Source organism: Stylophora pistillata, chromosome 5 (assembly GCF_964205215.1).
Source record: "Stylophora pistillata chromosome 5, jaStyPist1.2, whole genome shotgun sequence".
In the NCBI taxonomy this organism is placed as follows: domain Eukaryota; kingdom Metazoa; phylum Cnidaria; class Anthozoa; order Scleractinia; family Pocilloporidae; genus Stylophora; species Stylophora pistillata.
In genome coordinates this window covers 11,453,716-11,467,181 of record NC_142523.1, presented here as the reverse complement: position 1 = coordinate 11,467,181, position 13,466 = coordinate 11,453,716, and the positions used below count along the sequence as shown (strand labels likewise).

Here is a 13,466-nt window from a genome sequence, read left to right as displayed (position 1 = left end):
GGAAAGGAGAAGAAGGAGAAGGAAGGAGAAAGAGGAGGAAAATTAAGCTTAAGCTCTAAGTGCGAGAAGATGGCAAAGCGCGCTTGTTATTTTAAAACAATAGCAGATCTTAATCATTGTGTAGGATTCGGTCATTATCTATGGGGGGGGAGGGGGTGGAGGATTTTGGCTGTGTCACAATAAAATTCACCTGATTTCTCCCCCTTCCTTAAGAGTTTTTAATATTTCAATGATCCCCTCTCATTGGCAATCAATTTTCTATGGTCACCCCTTTAATTGCTTTAAACTCTGAAAGACAAGCGATCGCAAAAAGCCTCCCCCTCCTTACCACCCACATCCAGGCGATAAATGAGTGGTCCTTTAGATATATACCGACGTTTTAAAGGTTTACTCATGTCATTCGCTGAGGAATAACGTTTTAGTGTGCTGGAGATCGATATTTCGCCCAACAAAGGTGAGGGGTTCAGTTATGGAATCTCTGTAGTGATTGGGTGTCGCTAAATTACCATTATTTTCAAATTGCCTTAAGGTTGAATTTCGGCTGCCTGGAAAAGAACTTGCGCATGCCAAGCGTAGTGAATTGGCTTTATATATCGCAGTTTTCAATTTCAATCAGTGTTTATATCCACCCGTGAAAAATTTCCTTACTTTGTTTGTTTCGCCGTTAAATTGGAAGAAATGAATCAAAGGCATGACAGGCTCACGACACATTATTACTTGAGATTTAACTGAGGCTTCAGAAAAGTGCACTAAATTGTTGATAACATTTATCGAGTGTAGGAGAATGAAACTAAATAACTTACTTGAGCTCTTGAAAAACATGAACTTCTGCTACTCAGTTGGTTTGTGGTTTCTGTCCGTCCGGGTGCCCACGTGATTGGGCTGTTTTACACCAAAACCGATTTTCGAGGTCATGAAGCATTAGAAATGAAACTGTCTGGCATTAGAATTATCTAGCGCATGTTATGAATGATCTGTCCCAGAAAAAGTCGTGATTTTAAGCCAAGTAGGCAACCGAAACTCGGAGCTCTAGGTTCGAAGCTCCTGACAGAGCTAAAGCAAATATCTAATGATTGAGAGTGTTAACATATTTGAAAAGCAAATCAAACCTACCGTTACCTCGATGTCTGTCTTCTAAATGATATTGCGACAAAGGTAGGTGCAATTTATGCTAGTGATGCATTTTGCCAGTTTTGTCCAGGAAGAGTTTCTCATACGTTATTCGGTAAATAAATGATGACAGGATTAAAAAAAATTAACAAAATAAGAACAAAAATGATTTCTTAAAAAAAAATTTAAATTAGAGAGTACAAATCTGAAGATCTATTCCCAAGAGCAAGAAAACCAGAAATGCGATAAGTGCAAAGTTCACCTAGAAGAGCGGCTCGGATTCTAACTCGGGCCGCTATATAAGTGTTTAAATGGACTTGTTGAGCAGGTTACGAGTTTCATAAAACACTAGCAATCCACTAAATGTTAGACTTCCAAGTGTCTAAGGGAACTGGGGCAGAAAAAAGTAATGATAATAGTAAAAATATATATAATTGTAAGATGCTAATTTTATCAGCACAATCTAAAAGGGAAAGGAATGTTTCTCGTTAGGAAGCAGCCGTTAGTCAAAGAACTGCTGCGAAGGAGACTTGTCATTTTCAGGTCAGCGGAGGTAAGCACTAGACATGCGCACGGAAGAATGCGGTGGGACACACGCGACAATCGTCCTTCGAGCTCTGCCCGACTTTCTCTTACACCAGCCTCTGCTCGCCTCAAACTAAAGCAGAATTGCTTTCTAAAGAGTGCGCCAGAAGATACGAACTTTTAAACTGTTTCTATCTAGGTTGATTTCTGATCGAATATGAGAAAGAGCTCTCTTGATGCTTATGGGAACAAAGCCATTTTAGGTTGGTAGGTAGTGGCGAGGCTAGGATTTCACACATAGGAATTTTTGTGCTCCTTATGTAAATTGTCTTAAATAGCTGCAGTATTTTGTGTATCAGCAAGCGTGTTCATTTGACGAAAATCACCGACAAATGGCGCATGATTAGAACCAAGTGGATTCTACGCATTCGCCCGGATTTTTCGCATGACGGAAATCTAGGATTTACCCGCGTTTTCTAGGGGTATTTGCTCTACCAACGAGCCTTTCGAACTACCAAAACGCAAAAACAAAAACTACCCAAATGTTACTACGTTATGCATTTAATAATCAGCCCGAACTAGCGTACTTAATTGACGGTTGTTCCAGATTTCATCGCCTTCAATTGTAAAATTACAACACACAAAGCACGTAAAAAGCAACCATTGTCCGTGACTCCGCTATGAACAATTTTCAAATTTTTACTTCGATATAAAAACTAGAAACTAAATTTACCTGGCTTAGAGGAAACATACTCCAAAAAGAGTCAAACATTCGTTGCAACAAAGTCATAGACGACTTTTTAAACAGTCATAATTGATATCTCCACTTTATGTATAAATCCTGAGAGCGAGTGACAGGTTTTGGTTCTATATTAAATACATATAAAAAGCTGCGCATGTCACGTAGACATCTATAAATCCATAGCAATGGTATGATATAGTGTAGTTTTTTAGAAAAAAATTGAAAGCCTTAAAATCTTTGATCCATTAAGACTACCTTGTTAGGGAGAAAGTATGATAAAAAAAACTATCGCTGATGACCGCTCACGCAGCCGGACTTACTCAAAACAAATTTTGACGATGAAATAGAACAATTGATTTCAGGAAGGATGACACTATGATGTGCAATCGTGCCCCTTTAGAGAGACATCTGAGGTGAAAGTTTGAAGCTTAATTTCTCTACTGGCGTTCTACTTTTAGGGTAAAACCGCACCGCGTTTCAATTTTTTAAATATTCTGCCATTTTTAGTCTAGTGTTGCTATGGTTTCAAGAGTGAGCCTGCGAAAGTTCCTGCGATTTGAATGTAGTTTTCAGCTCTGACTTTTGCATATCGGTTTCCGCACGTGCCAAACGTAAGTGACTGCACTCTGATTAGCTCTTTAGCCTGCAATATCAAGCTTGCGATACAATTTTTTGTTGTTTCTTAACTTTTCTAAATTACAACGCACCACAATTAGATGTATAAGTATAAATTGCATAAAACTTAATCTCTATAAGTATGCTGTAAACTGAAGCCTTTATATCTTTGCTTGAACTCTCAATTTCGATTTGATCTTCACGGATCTACGAGTAACGAGTATAACGCGACAACAATTACGAATTTACGATTATTGAACTTAATAAGTTATTAAAGTTCGGCTCTGCTGTATTTAGCTGAACAAATGCATTCTGAACAAATCTCACTTCGTCATCTTCCAGTCTAAAGTTTAAAGTTTCAGAATGTTGTCCAGGCACGTCAAAACTTACGCGCATTTTTTCTTTTTAGAAAGAGGTCAAGAATTATGTTTTCTCTCTCTTTCTTGCTGTAGCCGAGCAAGTGCATCCTGAACGAATCTCACTTGGTCATCCTCAGGGCCAAAGTTCTTGATATAAATCGCCGATGCATGATCATGACACTCCTTTGCTTCTTGCATGACACCGCCATTATTGTGCACAGCGCCCAGGTTTTTGTGCGTATGTGTTACCTTCACCATAATCACTAAAAATTTACAAAAATTATGTTGAAATACTTAAAAATCAAAAAGGGCATTAAAATTTCTGATAAAAATCTAAGAAAAGCTAAGGGGATATACGCTTCGCTTAGCAACGATGATAACAATAGCAATAAAAATGATGATAATACAATTACTTGTATGTGCTACCTTGACGTGTTTCAGACCAAGTGTTTTTGAGTGAAAAGCCAGCGCTTTCTCATAGCAGTCTTTTGCCTGCTTTGAGTCACCCAGCTGTTCGTAGACAACATCCAGGTTATTGTAAGACGTTGCGACATCAACATGCTCAGGTCCCACCTTTTCCAGCTTAACACTCAGCGCTCTCTCGTGGCAGTCTTTTGCCTGGTTTAGGTCACCCAGCAGCAAGTGGACAACACCCAGATTATTGTAAGACGCTGCGACGTGAACATGCTCAGGTCCGAGCTTTTTTAGCCTAACACGCAGTGCTCGCTCGTGGCAGTCTTTTGCCCGCTTTAGGTCACCCAACTTCCGGTGGTCAACACCCAGGTTTTCGTAAGACGTTGCGACATCAACATGCTCAGGTCCGAGCTTTTTTAGCCTAACATCCAGTGCTCGCTCGTGGCAGTCTTTAGCCTGCTTTAGGTCACCCAGCTGCGAGTGGACAACACCCAGGTTATCGTAAGACGCTGCGACGTGAACATGCTCAGGTCCGACCTTCTTCAGCCAAACACCCAGTGCTCGCTCGTGGCAGTCTTTTGCCTGCTTTAGGTCACCCAGCTGCGAGTGGACAAGGCCCATGTTATTGTAAGACGTTGCGACATCAACATGCTCAGGTCCGAGCTTTTTTAGCTTAACATCCAGTGCTCGCTCGTGGCAGTCTTTTGCCTGCTTTAGGTCACCCAGCTGCGAGTGGACAACACCCAGGCTATCGTAAGATGCTGCGACGTGAACATGCTCAGGTCCGAGCTTCTTCAGCCGAACACCCAGTGCTCGCTCGTGGCAGTCTTTTGCCTGCTTTAGGCCACCCAGCTGTTTGTGGACAAGGCCCATGTTATTGTAAGACGTTGCGACATCAGCATGCTCAGGTCCGAGCTTTTTTAGCTTAACATCCAGTGCTCTCTCGTGGCAGTCTTTTGCCTGCCTTAGGTCACCCAGCTGTTCGTGTTCAAGGCCCATGTTATTGTAAGACGTTGCGACAGAAACATGCACAGGTCCGAGCTTTTTAAGCGTAACATCCAGTGCTCGCTCGTGGCAGTCTTTTGCCCGCTTTAGGTCACCCAGTTTCCGGTGGACAACACCCAGGTTATCGTAAGACGTTGCGACATCACCATGCTCAGGTCCGACCTTTTCCAGCTTAACACCCAGCGCTCTCTCGTGGCAGTCTTTTGCCTGGTTTAGGCCACCCAGCAGCAATTAGACAACACCCAGATTATTGTAAGACGCTGCGAAGTGAACATGCTCAGGTCCGAGCCTTTTTAGCCTAACACGCAGTGCTCGCTCGTGGCAGTCTTTTGCCGCTTTAGGTCACCCAGCTTTCGGTGGACAACACCCAGGTTATCGTAAGACGCTGCGACGTGAACATGCTCAGGTCCGACCTTCTTCAGCCAAACACCCAGTGCTCGCTCGTGGCAGTCTTTTGCCTGCCTTAGGTCACCCAGCTGTTCGTGGACAAGGCCCATGTTATTGTAAGACGTTGCGACATCAGCATGCTCAGGTCCGAGCTTTTTTAGCCTAACATCCAGTGCTCGCTCATGGCAGTCTTTTGTTGGACAACACCCAGGTTATCGTAAGACGTTGCGACATCAACATGCTCAGGTCCGAGCTTTTCCAGCTCAACACCCAGCGCTCTCTCGTGGCAGTCTTTTGCCTGGTTAAGGTCACCCATCTGCAAGTGGACAACACCCAGTTGACTATAGATATCTGTTTTTCGTAATTCATTACTTGGGTCTCTTGACTTGATAATGGCTAGGACTGCAGTAAAGTAGCTTCTTGCAGCTGGATATTGAGAATGCTTGCGGCACATTCTCCCGAGGGTTGTAAAGACGTTAGAATAGTCCTGCAAAGTCAATGCACCAATTTCAGCGACTTGAAATATTCCTTCTTTAGAAAACAAATATTCGGTGTCTGTAATCACTTTTGCCAAATGAGGAACAATTTTCGTGACAATGACCAGAGAGTCTTGATCCTCAAATCTGGAGAAGGATGAAACAACCCCTAGTGTGGATCTGATTTGCTCATCTTTTGCAGATTTCTTAGTTATTGAACTGCTTAAAACGTAATGGACGACATTATGCACTCGAATTTAGATACCGCTCTCCTCCTCGTCAAACAGCAAAAGCGGGCATCGACTTATTTTTACACCAATTGTGACTTTATCTTCTAATTTATTTTCCATTTCCATAATGTAGTCGACGACAACATCTTTTAGTAATGGTTGTTGCGCACAAAGAGAGAGAAAAGTGAACAAGTGATTGAAAGCTCTGTCGGAACTCATTGCCTTTTCTAAGGCGGCTGTTATTACTGTGGTCATTGTTTTTGGGTAGCTTCAGTTTGTTTTGGCTTGAATGTCCTGAGTTGTGTGTAGCTGTCCTTTTTCTAGTTTCTCTAGAAAGTCGGTCCAACCGAAATTTGAAGCTATTTCACCTTCCCGAACTTGTCTTACAAAGATGGCGGCGCTGGCCAAAGCAAGCGGCTGGTGGTCCAATGAATTCCCAACTTTTTCTTCCATCTTGTCATCAGTGACACCAGTTAGGAGCCTCAGCAAAGATCTGGCATCATCAAGGAGCATCCCTTTGCTTACTGAGATGTGCTGAATGGAGGAGCTTGTTAAAGGAATAAACTCGGTGTCAGGGGCGGATCCAGGATTTTCTGAAAGGGGGGGTTGTACAGATGTCGGTGATTTAGAAGGGGCCGCAAGGCCCCTTCCAACTAGGGGGGTCTGGGGGCATGCCCCCCCAGAAAAATTTGAAATCTAGAAGCTCGGAAATGCAATTTCCAGCATTCTGGGCATCAAAAGGCGTGTTGTTGTAGCCTGTATTTCAAGGTTGGAAAGAGTGTTTTTTTTGACGTTGTCTTCCGTTCTAGAATTCTTCCGTTGCTTTCTTGCATTACTTATTAGTTTAGTTCTAGTAGAAGAGAGACTAAGAATTACAAACTGTGAATAGACGGCTGAAAGAGGCATGACAGGCGGCAGTAAACCGCCGGTAACCGGCTTTTATTGAAACCCTTGCGGCGGCCCGTTTGTACATTATTGTAGTACACTTTTATCACCAATGGCAGAAGGCGAGTGATGGCCCCATGCCTCTGGCGTGAGCTCTTAACAGTTCCAGTGTCATACCTGTCCCCCAAAAATATGATGTTTAGATTTTGTGAAGGCATGATATAAAATCTGGGATTAATCTTATTTCTCAGACAGAAATTAAAAAATAATAATGTATGATTGAACTGTCCAGCAGTTGTTGTCGTTTTTCTACTGCATTAGCATACCTCATTAATCAAACAACGAAGCCTGAAAAAGTCTTCTTGGATGGGCTTTTACAAAAGCCTCGCAGATCTCGTCTACCTCGAATCTCTCAGGGTAATGCATCGCAATTACAGCAAGGTCTGAGAAGCGCTCTTCAGACATCGTTGATCTGGTGGAGGTCTTGATCCGTTTCATGAGCGAAAAGGACCGCTCAGCTTCCTCACTACTGATTGGTAGGGTGCATGCGATGAGTAGAAGACGATGGATGTTTGGAAAAGCATCCTCGTCACACGCGCCAAGTGCCAATAAAAGATTGTTTGGGAGGTCCTTCTCTGTTGACTGCCACATAGTTTGCCATCTTCGCAGCTCATTCCCAAGGGATTTGGGAAAAGGAAGGTCATTCTCCCAGAACAGCATGCCTTTTGTTGCTTCAGATAGCTCCATGGTGTTTTGAACTATGATTGAGGGAACAAGATAAAGCAAGTGGCGTGCGTGGCGGTCTTCGACAGAAAACCGGTCTTCCATTTGACTAATCAAGGAATGAAGGAGGGGAATAGCCACAGATTTTTTATAATGATCAATTGGACTAGAGCTGGGAATGTTTGAGCGGTTCCTCTGTATGCTTGTCTTCCTGGGTACGGCTTCCACGATTCCCAGTTTCTCGGCAAGGTTTAATACTTCTGTGTACCACACTTTAAAGTCGCTGTCAATGTTTTTTCTAGCAGACTTGATGTTTCCAATTACTTCATCAACCATCATGTATGCTTCATAAATATCTTGGTCCCGTTTCTGCAGCTTTGATGCAAGAGCTTTGACTTCATCAAGAATATTCTTGGTTGTAATGAAAACCACTACTGTCTGAAATGACGACAAAGAGGCTTTCAGTCCCTGGGCTTTTGTGATGGTATCCTTGTCCCAGTTCCAGCTTCCAGTAGATGATTTTAAATTCGGGTATTCGTGGGGGGCAACAATAGCATCAAGAAATGTGAGAAGAATCTCATACATTTCAAGAAAAACATCTAGACATGTGTGCCTTTCCACCCAGCGTGTCTTGCATAGACCTGGAAGCTTGCTGTGAGAATTCTCAGGAAGGTATTCTTTCAGTGTCAACTCAAACAGCTGCTGTCGCTTCGGGCTGTTATTTAAAAAAAGATATGCTTCGTTAATCAGACCTATCAAATTTCGCACTTCTGCCAGTTTGCATGTTGCTGCGATGGAGAGGTTTAGGCAGTGAGCATAGCAGTGCGTGAAAAGAGCCAACGGACTGAACTCTTTTATCTTAGCCTGCACTCCTTCCTTTCCACTTGACATAACAGAAGCTCCATCATATGCCTGACCACGGATGTTGCTAGGATCCAAAGAAACAGATGGATCAGAGAGAGATTCCAAAATCTTCCTTGAAATCATGGTGGAATTTGTTCGTTGTAAGTGCATAAAACTAATCAGGCATTCTTTGACATGAGGATCGTTTGGCGAAGACTGGTCCACAAACCTCAGGCATAAAGATAAGATCTCCTGGTTTGAGTGTGGATCTGTACCCTCATCTGCTATAATCGTGAAAGGGAGGCCCTTGTCCCTCAGCTCTGCTGTCAGCCTTTCCTTAATTTTTGATGAATACACGTGAATGACCTCATTCTGAATAGTTTTGCTGGTATATCTTGCTTGTCGGCTTGCTGACATGAGGTGCTTCTGAAGAGGCTCGTTTCCTTTCGCAAGTAATTGAAGTAGAGCAACAAAGTTTCCTCTGTTAGTTTCATAACTTGAAAAATCGACACGATCATCACGATGTCCTCTAAAGGACAGACTCTGCTTTGCTAGAAACTCAACAGCTAGAACAATCTGTCGTAGAATTTCTTTGTTCTCTGTGGCTTGATTGGCTTCGGCCGTCGCCAGCTGGGAATCTACTCTATACCTCTCAGGATTCTGAAAAGTTTGTTTGAAGAGGTCTGCCTGTTCAGTTGCGTATCTATGCATCGCAGATTGCTCATGACAGTTGAGGATGCCATCCTTGCCAAGTGCCTTAGTGTAAGATTTCTGGTACGGTACTGTGACCAATACACCTGGTGTTGTACCCTTGGTAACTTTGTTAGGAAATAAGATACAGTGACTACAAATCCCACCTTCAAGTATGTAGCTGTAGCAAAGCCATGGGAACTGTTTCAGCCATTTCGATTGAAAAGAAACTTTCCATGTCTTCTTTCCTTTGGTAACTTGATGAGAATGAGGTATATCAGACTCAGAAGGTTTGCAGTGTAATGTAAGGTATTGCATTCTTTTTTCATCTGTAATTTCGTGCGATAATCGCCTCAAAACATCCCAAGAGCCTGCAGCATCTTTGACAACAGTTCCCAAATCAATCTTTGTGCCTGTGGTTGAACCAGAAGTGGTAGGCACAGGACATTTTGCAGCTACATCTAAAATTTACAAAAAGAGTTTATTTGTATACATTCACAACTTTTAATAGGTTAGTCCTTTATCTATTTGCAATAACCTCAATAAAATTGACACACATGCATTAAATAAATACAATAGCCTGCTTTTATTGTACTTTACAGGTCACATGAAAAATGTCTTGGTTATATATACCTTCACTAAATGACAAACTATTTTCTATAACATAACACTGTTATGCCGCTATAGTATGTAACATGCTTTTACTCTTAGAGGCAGACAAAAGTAACGTCATATTCTTCCCCTAGAGCATCAATATATTCTTTATCTTCGGAACTGCAAGATATTTCAAAAAACTGAAGGCTGTTCAATTTTTGCAAAATCAGCCTTACGTCGTTTCTTTCAAGGCTTACACCAACCAGGCACAGAACATTCAATGAGCATAATGAGGAAGTAATAGTTGCCACTTGATTGGCAGTGAATCCTACTCTGTTGAGTGATAGTACTGTAAGATTTTGTAATTGCTCTAAAATAGCCGTGCAACAACAAGTATCTATTTTTCTACAGTCATTTAGGATTAAGGTTTCAAGAGGAGAAGAATTAGAGTCAGTCAATAGGAAATTAAGGGATGATATCGGTTGGCCACTTAAATCCAGATATCTCAAACGTTTAGAAAATCCCAGACTATCTCCTAACAATGTTTGAAGCCTCCTTTCTGATGTTGTTATTTCGATATATCTTATAGATAAATATCTGAACCCACTGGAGTGCGACATGAAATTAACAATTTGTTCTTCATTTAAATATTGCATGGGCCACTCATCAAGAAGTAGGCAACTCCACAGAATGTTATTGTTGTTTATAATGTGCCTCCACCTCTTTGAGACCAGGCACACTGTTTTAAGCAATTCTTTAAGGCAGAAGTTTTTAAACACCTCGACCAATACTTCATCGGGCAAAGCTGTGTACAAAACGAAATTATAATACTAGTCAGTTTTATTTGGAATTCACTAGACTTCTTGCAACGTTGGAATAAATACTTTTTGTTGGTGCTGGCCGATATAAGTTTACTTTTCGGATAAATAAAAATAAGAAATTCTACCTTCGATCCCAGACCCTCCAGCCTGATCGTCAGGGTTGCTGATTCTTGGCTGCTTGTTAGGAGGAGCACTTTCTGTGTTTATAATTATAATGACAGTTCACTTAGTTAAGTATAATAAATTATTTTCTTTGTCTCCGTTTTAAGAACAATTTTATTTCTGCTTACCTTCATTAATACCTTCATTATCTTCAGGCCTCGACTGGGCTGAACCTGCAAAATGTTTATTTATGTTCAAAAGACATGATTTTCTTGCCAGTCAGCTTTCAATATGGTGCACAATGTAAAATACACTTTGTATGAATTGCACGGTATGTCGAGGCTATCGCGTGTCGAAGCTATCGCGTGTCGAAGCTATCGGATGTCGAAGCTTTCTGTGTTTATAATTATAATGACAGTTCACGTAGTGAAGTATAATAAATTATTTTCTCTGTCTCCGTTTAAGAACAATTTTATTTCTGCTTACCTTCATTAATACCTTCATTATCTTCAGGCCTCGATTGGGCTGAACCTGCAAAATGTTTATTTATGTTCAAAAGACATGATTTTCTTGCCAGTCAGCTTTCAACTGGTGGACAATGAAAAATACACTTTGTATCTGTTGTATGAATTGCACGGTATGTCAAGGCTATCGGGTGTTGAAAGTAGTTATTATTGTTATTAAATATAATTAACCGTCTTTTAAAAAAAAAACCACGAACTTACCTGATTTCTTCGCATAAAAATCGGTTATTTTCTTCATGACAGCTTCTAGTTCGTACGTTCTTCGACCTCAGCAACTGACTCAAACATTCGCTCGGTCCCAATCCCGCTCGTTTACGCTTGAATGAATTTCACCTGTGTTCCTATTATATATGACCCTGAGGACGTCACGCGATCCTAATAAGACTTCCTCCCAAGTAACTGATCCCCCACACTGACAGAAGTTGCGAAATGTATATTATCTTTTTAAATCCGCAAAAGCAGGTGAATGGTGGAAGTGAAACAACTTCGTAAAAGACAATTTTGTTCTTATTTTTTTTAAAGAAGAATTAAAAAAAATTAAAATGCTGCTCAAAGGGGGGGTTGCAACCCCCTCAACCCCTCCCCTGGATCCGCCCCTGGGTGTCTTGTGTTGTTATTAGCAATTGCCCACCCATCCATTGTTGGTTTCCTGGATCTGGCAAATAAGTGCGTACACGAGGCAAACTAGTGACATTATCAACAACCAATAACCACGATGTGTAAAGCCTAATCTTTGCGCTGATTAGTGCTTTGATATTTGCAATTTTCTCGTCTGTGCTCAAATCTTTGCAATTACGATTGTCTTTAACTGAGGAATCCGGACATTTACAATGTCGAGCGAAGGAGGCATACGATTCCAAAAGTGTTTCTGAACTTTCGGCATTAATTGTCACGACAAATGAAATCGCAGACGGAGCTTCTTTGCTCTCTTCGAAAAATCGCTTGGCTGCTAGATGGGCCAGCTGTGATTTTCCACTTCCAGGGTTTCCGGATAAATACAAAGTGCTTAAGCTGTCTTTGTTGGCATCTTTGAGTTCCATGAGGTGTTGTGTGATTTTATCGGCCTCCGATCTGCGAGGGAAGACGTCATGTGTAGGTTTAGGAGGGAGAATACAAAATGGGAAGACTTCGTTTAGCAACTGTTCTTCAAGGGTCTGTACTTGTATTAGAAGTTTTCTTAACTCTTCCGTCGGGAAACTTGTCTGAGTTTAAATTTTATGGATTGTTTGAGTCGGAAGACCGTGTGCGTCAAATGCAGTTTTTACCTTTACAATCGCATTTTGAAAATCTATGCTGGAAAGGTGGCCTCGTACCTTATGTGCAAATACTTCATTGCGAAATATCCTGAGGTCATTCACATTTGATTCTACAGTTGGACTGAGATCGCTGATGCAATCCGACTAAAGAATGGCATAAAACAGCATGGTACAATCCCATTCCGCTCTGTCACCATTGTTCATAGTTTTCAAGAGAAGGGCGTTTCTACTTCTGTTTCGTTTGGATTCATTGATCTCAAAGTCATTTCCATTTTTCGGTTCATCTTTCCTTTCTCCCAGGGTTGCCTTGTGGCGATTGTCCCATTCTTGTTTGAAGATTGTTCGAAGGCTTCAGCAAGTACATCGGTGACAATATAACAGATCCTGTAGTAATTCAATTGCTCTTCAGTATATTCCATTGGAGCAGCGATTTTCGATTAGGCCCTTTACAAAAGCAGTGTCTCCGTTAGTAAAGTCGGTTAGTTGTAACAGTTTTTACTACGATCATAAGTTGAGTAAGAGACGGAGAAAGTTTGGGGACGGGGATTTGGCCGTTGAGTAGTCACTGGCAGTTTTCTTCGTTTGGTAACTAAATATCAAGACTTCTGCGTCGTCAACCGTCAAATTTGGGAGGCCTTCAGAGGAAGGCAAGCGACACTTTGCCAATGGAAACGGAGCTGGTTTTTCGATTTTAATCTCAAAACTTGGTCGCCAAGCTTTCATCGCTTCTCACTCGACTGAAAATTGTAGTACGTATTTGTTAACTGGTAAGTTTGTGCTCACCATGGAGGCAGAGAAAAAGGGATAATAAATATTTACTTTTCAGAAGGGTTCGGTCTCACGGAGTTTTTCCACAACCCTTGCGAGGACAAGAAGACGCCCAAAAACATCTCACAGCGAAATGTTCAGACTGAGAGGAAGCACTGTGGTCACATCTAGTGGCATGGACCACACTTGATATGCTAAACCAGGACTGTGCGTGGTGGAGAAGGGAGATTGTTAATGGCTCATATTCCCGGAGGAGCCTGGACCAAAGTAACGGATCAATTTCAGTATCTGAGCAATTGCACACCCACCCCTCTCTTAACACAACAACAGTCAAATGACGAGTTTGGGTTAACGTTGGTTTAAGGGAGGAGTAGCTTAGCAGTTGCTCAGATACTCA

At 41.7% G+C, this 13,466-nt stretch overlaps 1 protein-coding gene and 1 pseudogene across 2 annotated transcripts; both read right to left on the bottom strand.

Annotated features, from left to right (window-relative positions):
• LOC148730279 (uncharacterized) overlaps window positions 1-12,723 on the bottom strand; it is an 83,742-nt pseudogene extending 71,019 nt beyond the window's left edge.
• LOC148730280 (52 kDa repressor of the inhibitor of the protein kinase-like) lies at window positions 6,750-11,640 on the bottom strand. Of its 2 annotated transcripts, XM_088760959.1 has the most exons (5): window positions 11,247-11,640; window positions 11,008-11,052; window positions 10,710-10,754; window positions 10,545-10,616; window positions 6,750-9,465 (listed from the first exon to the last, which is right to left on the bottom strand). In XM_088760959.1, the coding sequence occupies exons 1-5, from the start codon at window positions 11,281-11,283 to the stop codon at window positions 7,079-7,081; spliced, it is 2,586 nt and encodes an 861-aa protein (XP_088617085.1). In that variant the 5' UTR covers window positions 11,284-11,640; the 3' UTR covers window positions 6,750-7,078. The 2 variants fall into 2 exon arrangements, with proteins under 2 accessions (XP_088617085.1, XP_088617086.1); XM_088760960.1 differs by lacking the exon at window positions 11,008-11,052.
• Window positions 12,724-13,466: the final 743 nt, after the last annotated feature.

What these genes read in the sequence shown, in the direction of transcription:
- LOC148730280 (XM_088760959.1), bottom strand. Translation starts at nt 11,283, where the DNA reads ATGAAGAAAATAACCGATTTTTATGCGAAGAAATCAG. An exon ending in TTTTTATGCGAAGAAATCAG is followed by an intron (nt 11,053 to 11,246) that starts GTAAGTTCGTGG and finishes AACATTTTGCAG; the next exon opens with GTTCAGCCCAATCGAGGCCT. An exon ending in TAATGAAGGTATTAATGAAG is followed by an intron (nt 10,617 to 10,709) that starts GTAAGCAGAAAT and finishes TTATAAACACAG; the next exon opens with AAAGTGCTCCTCCTAACAAG.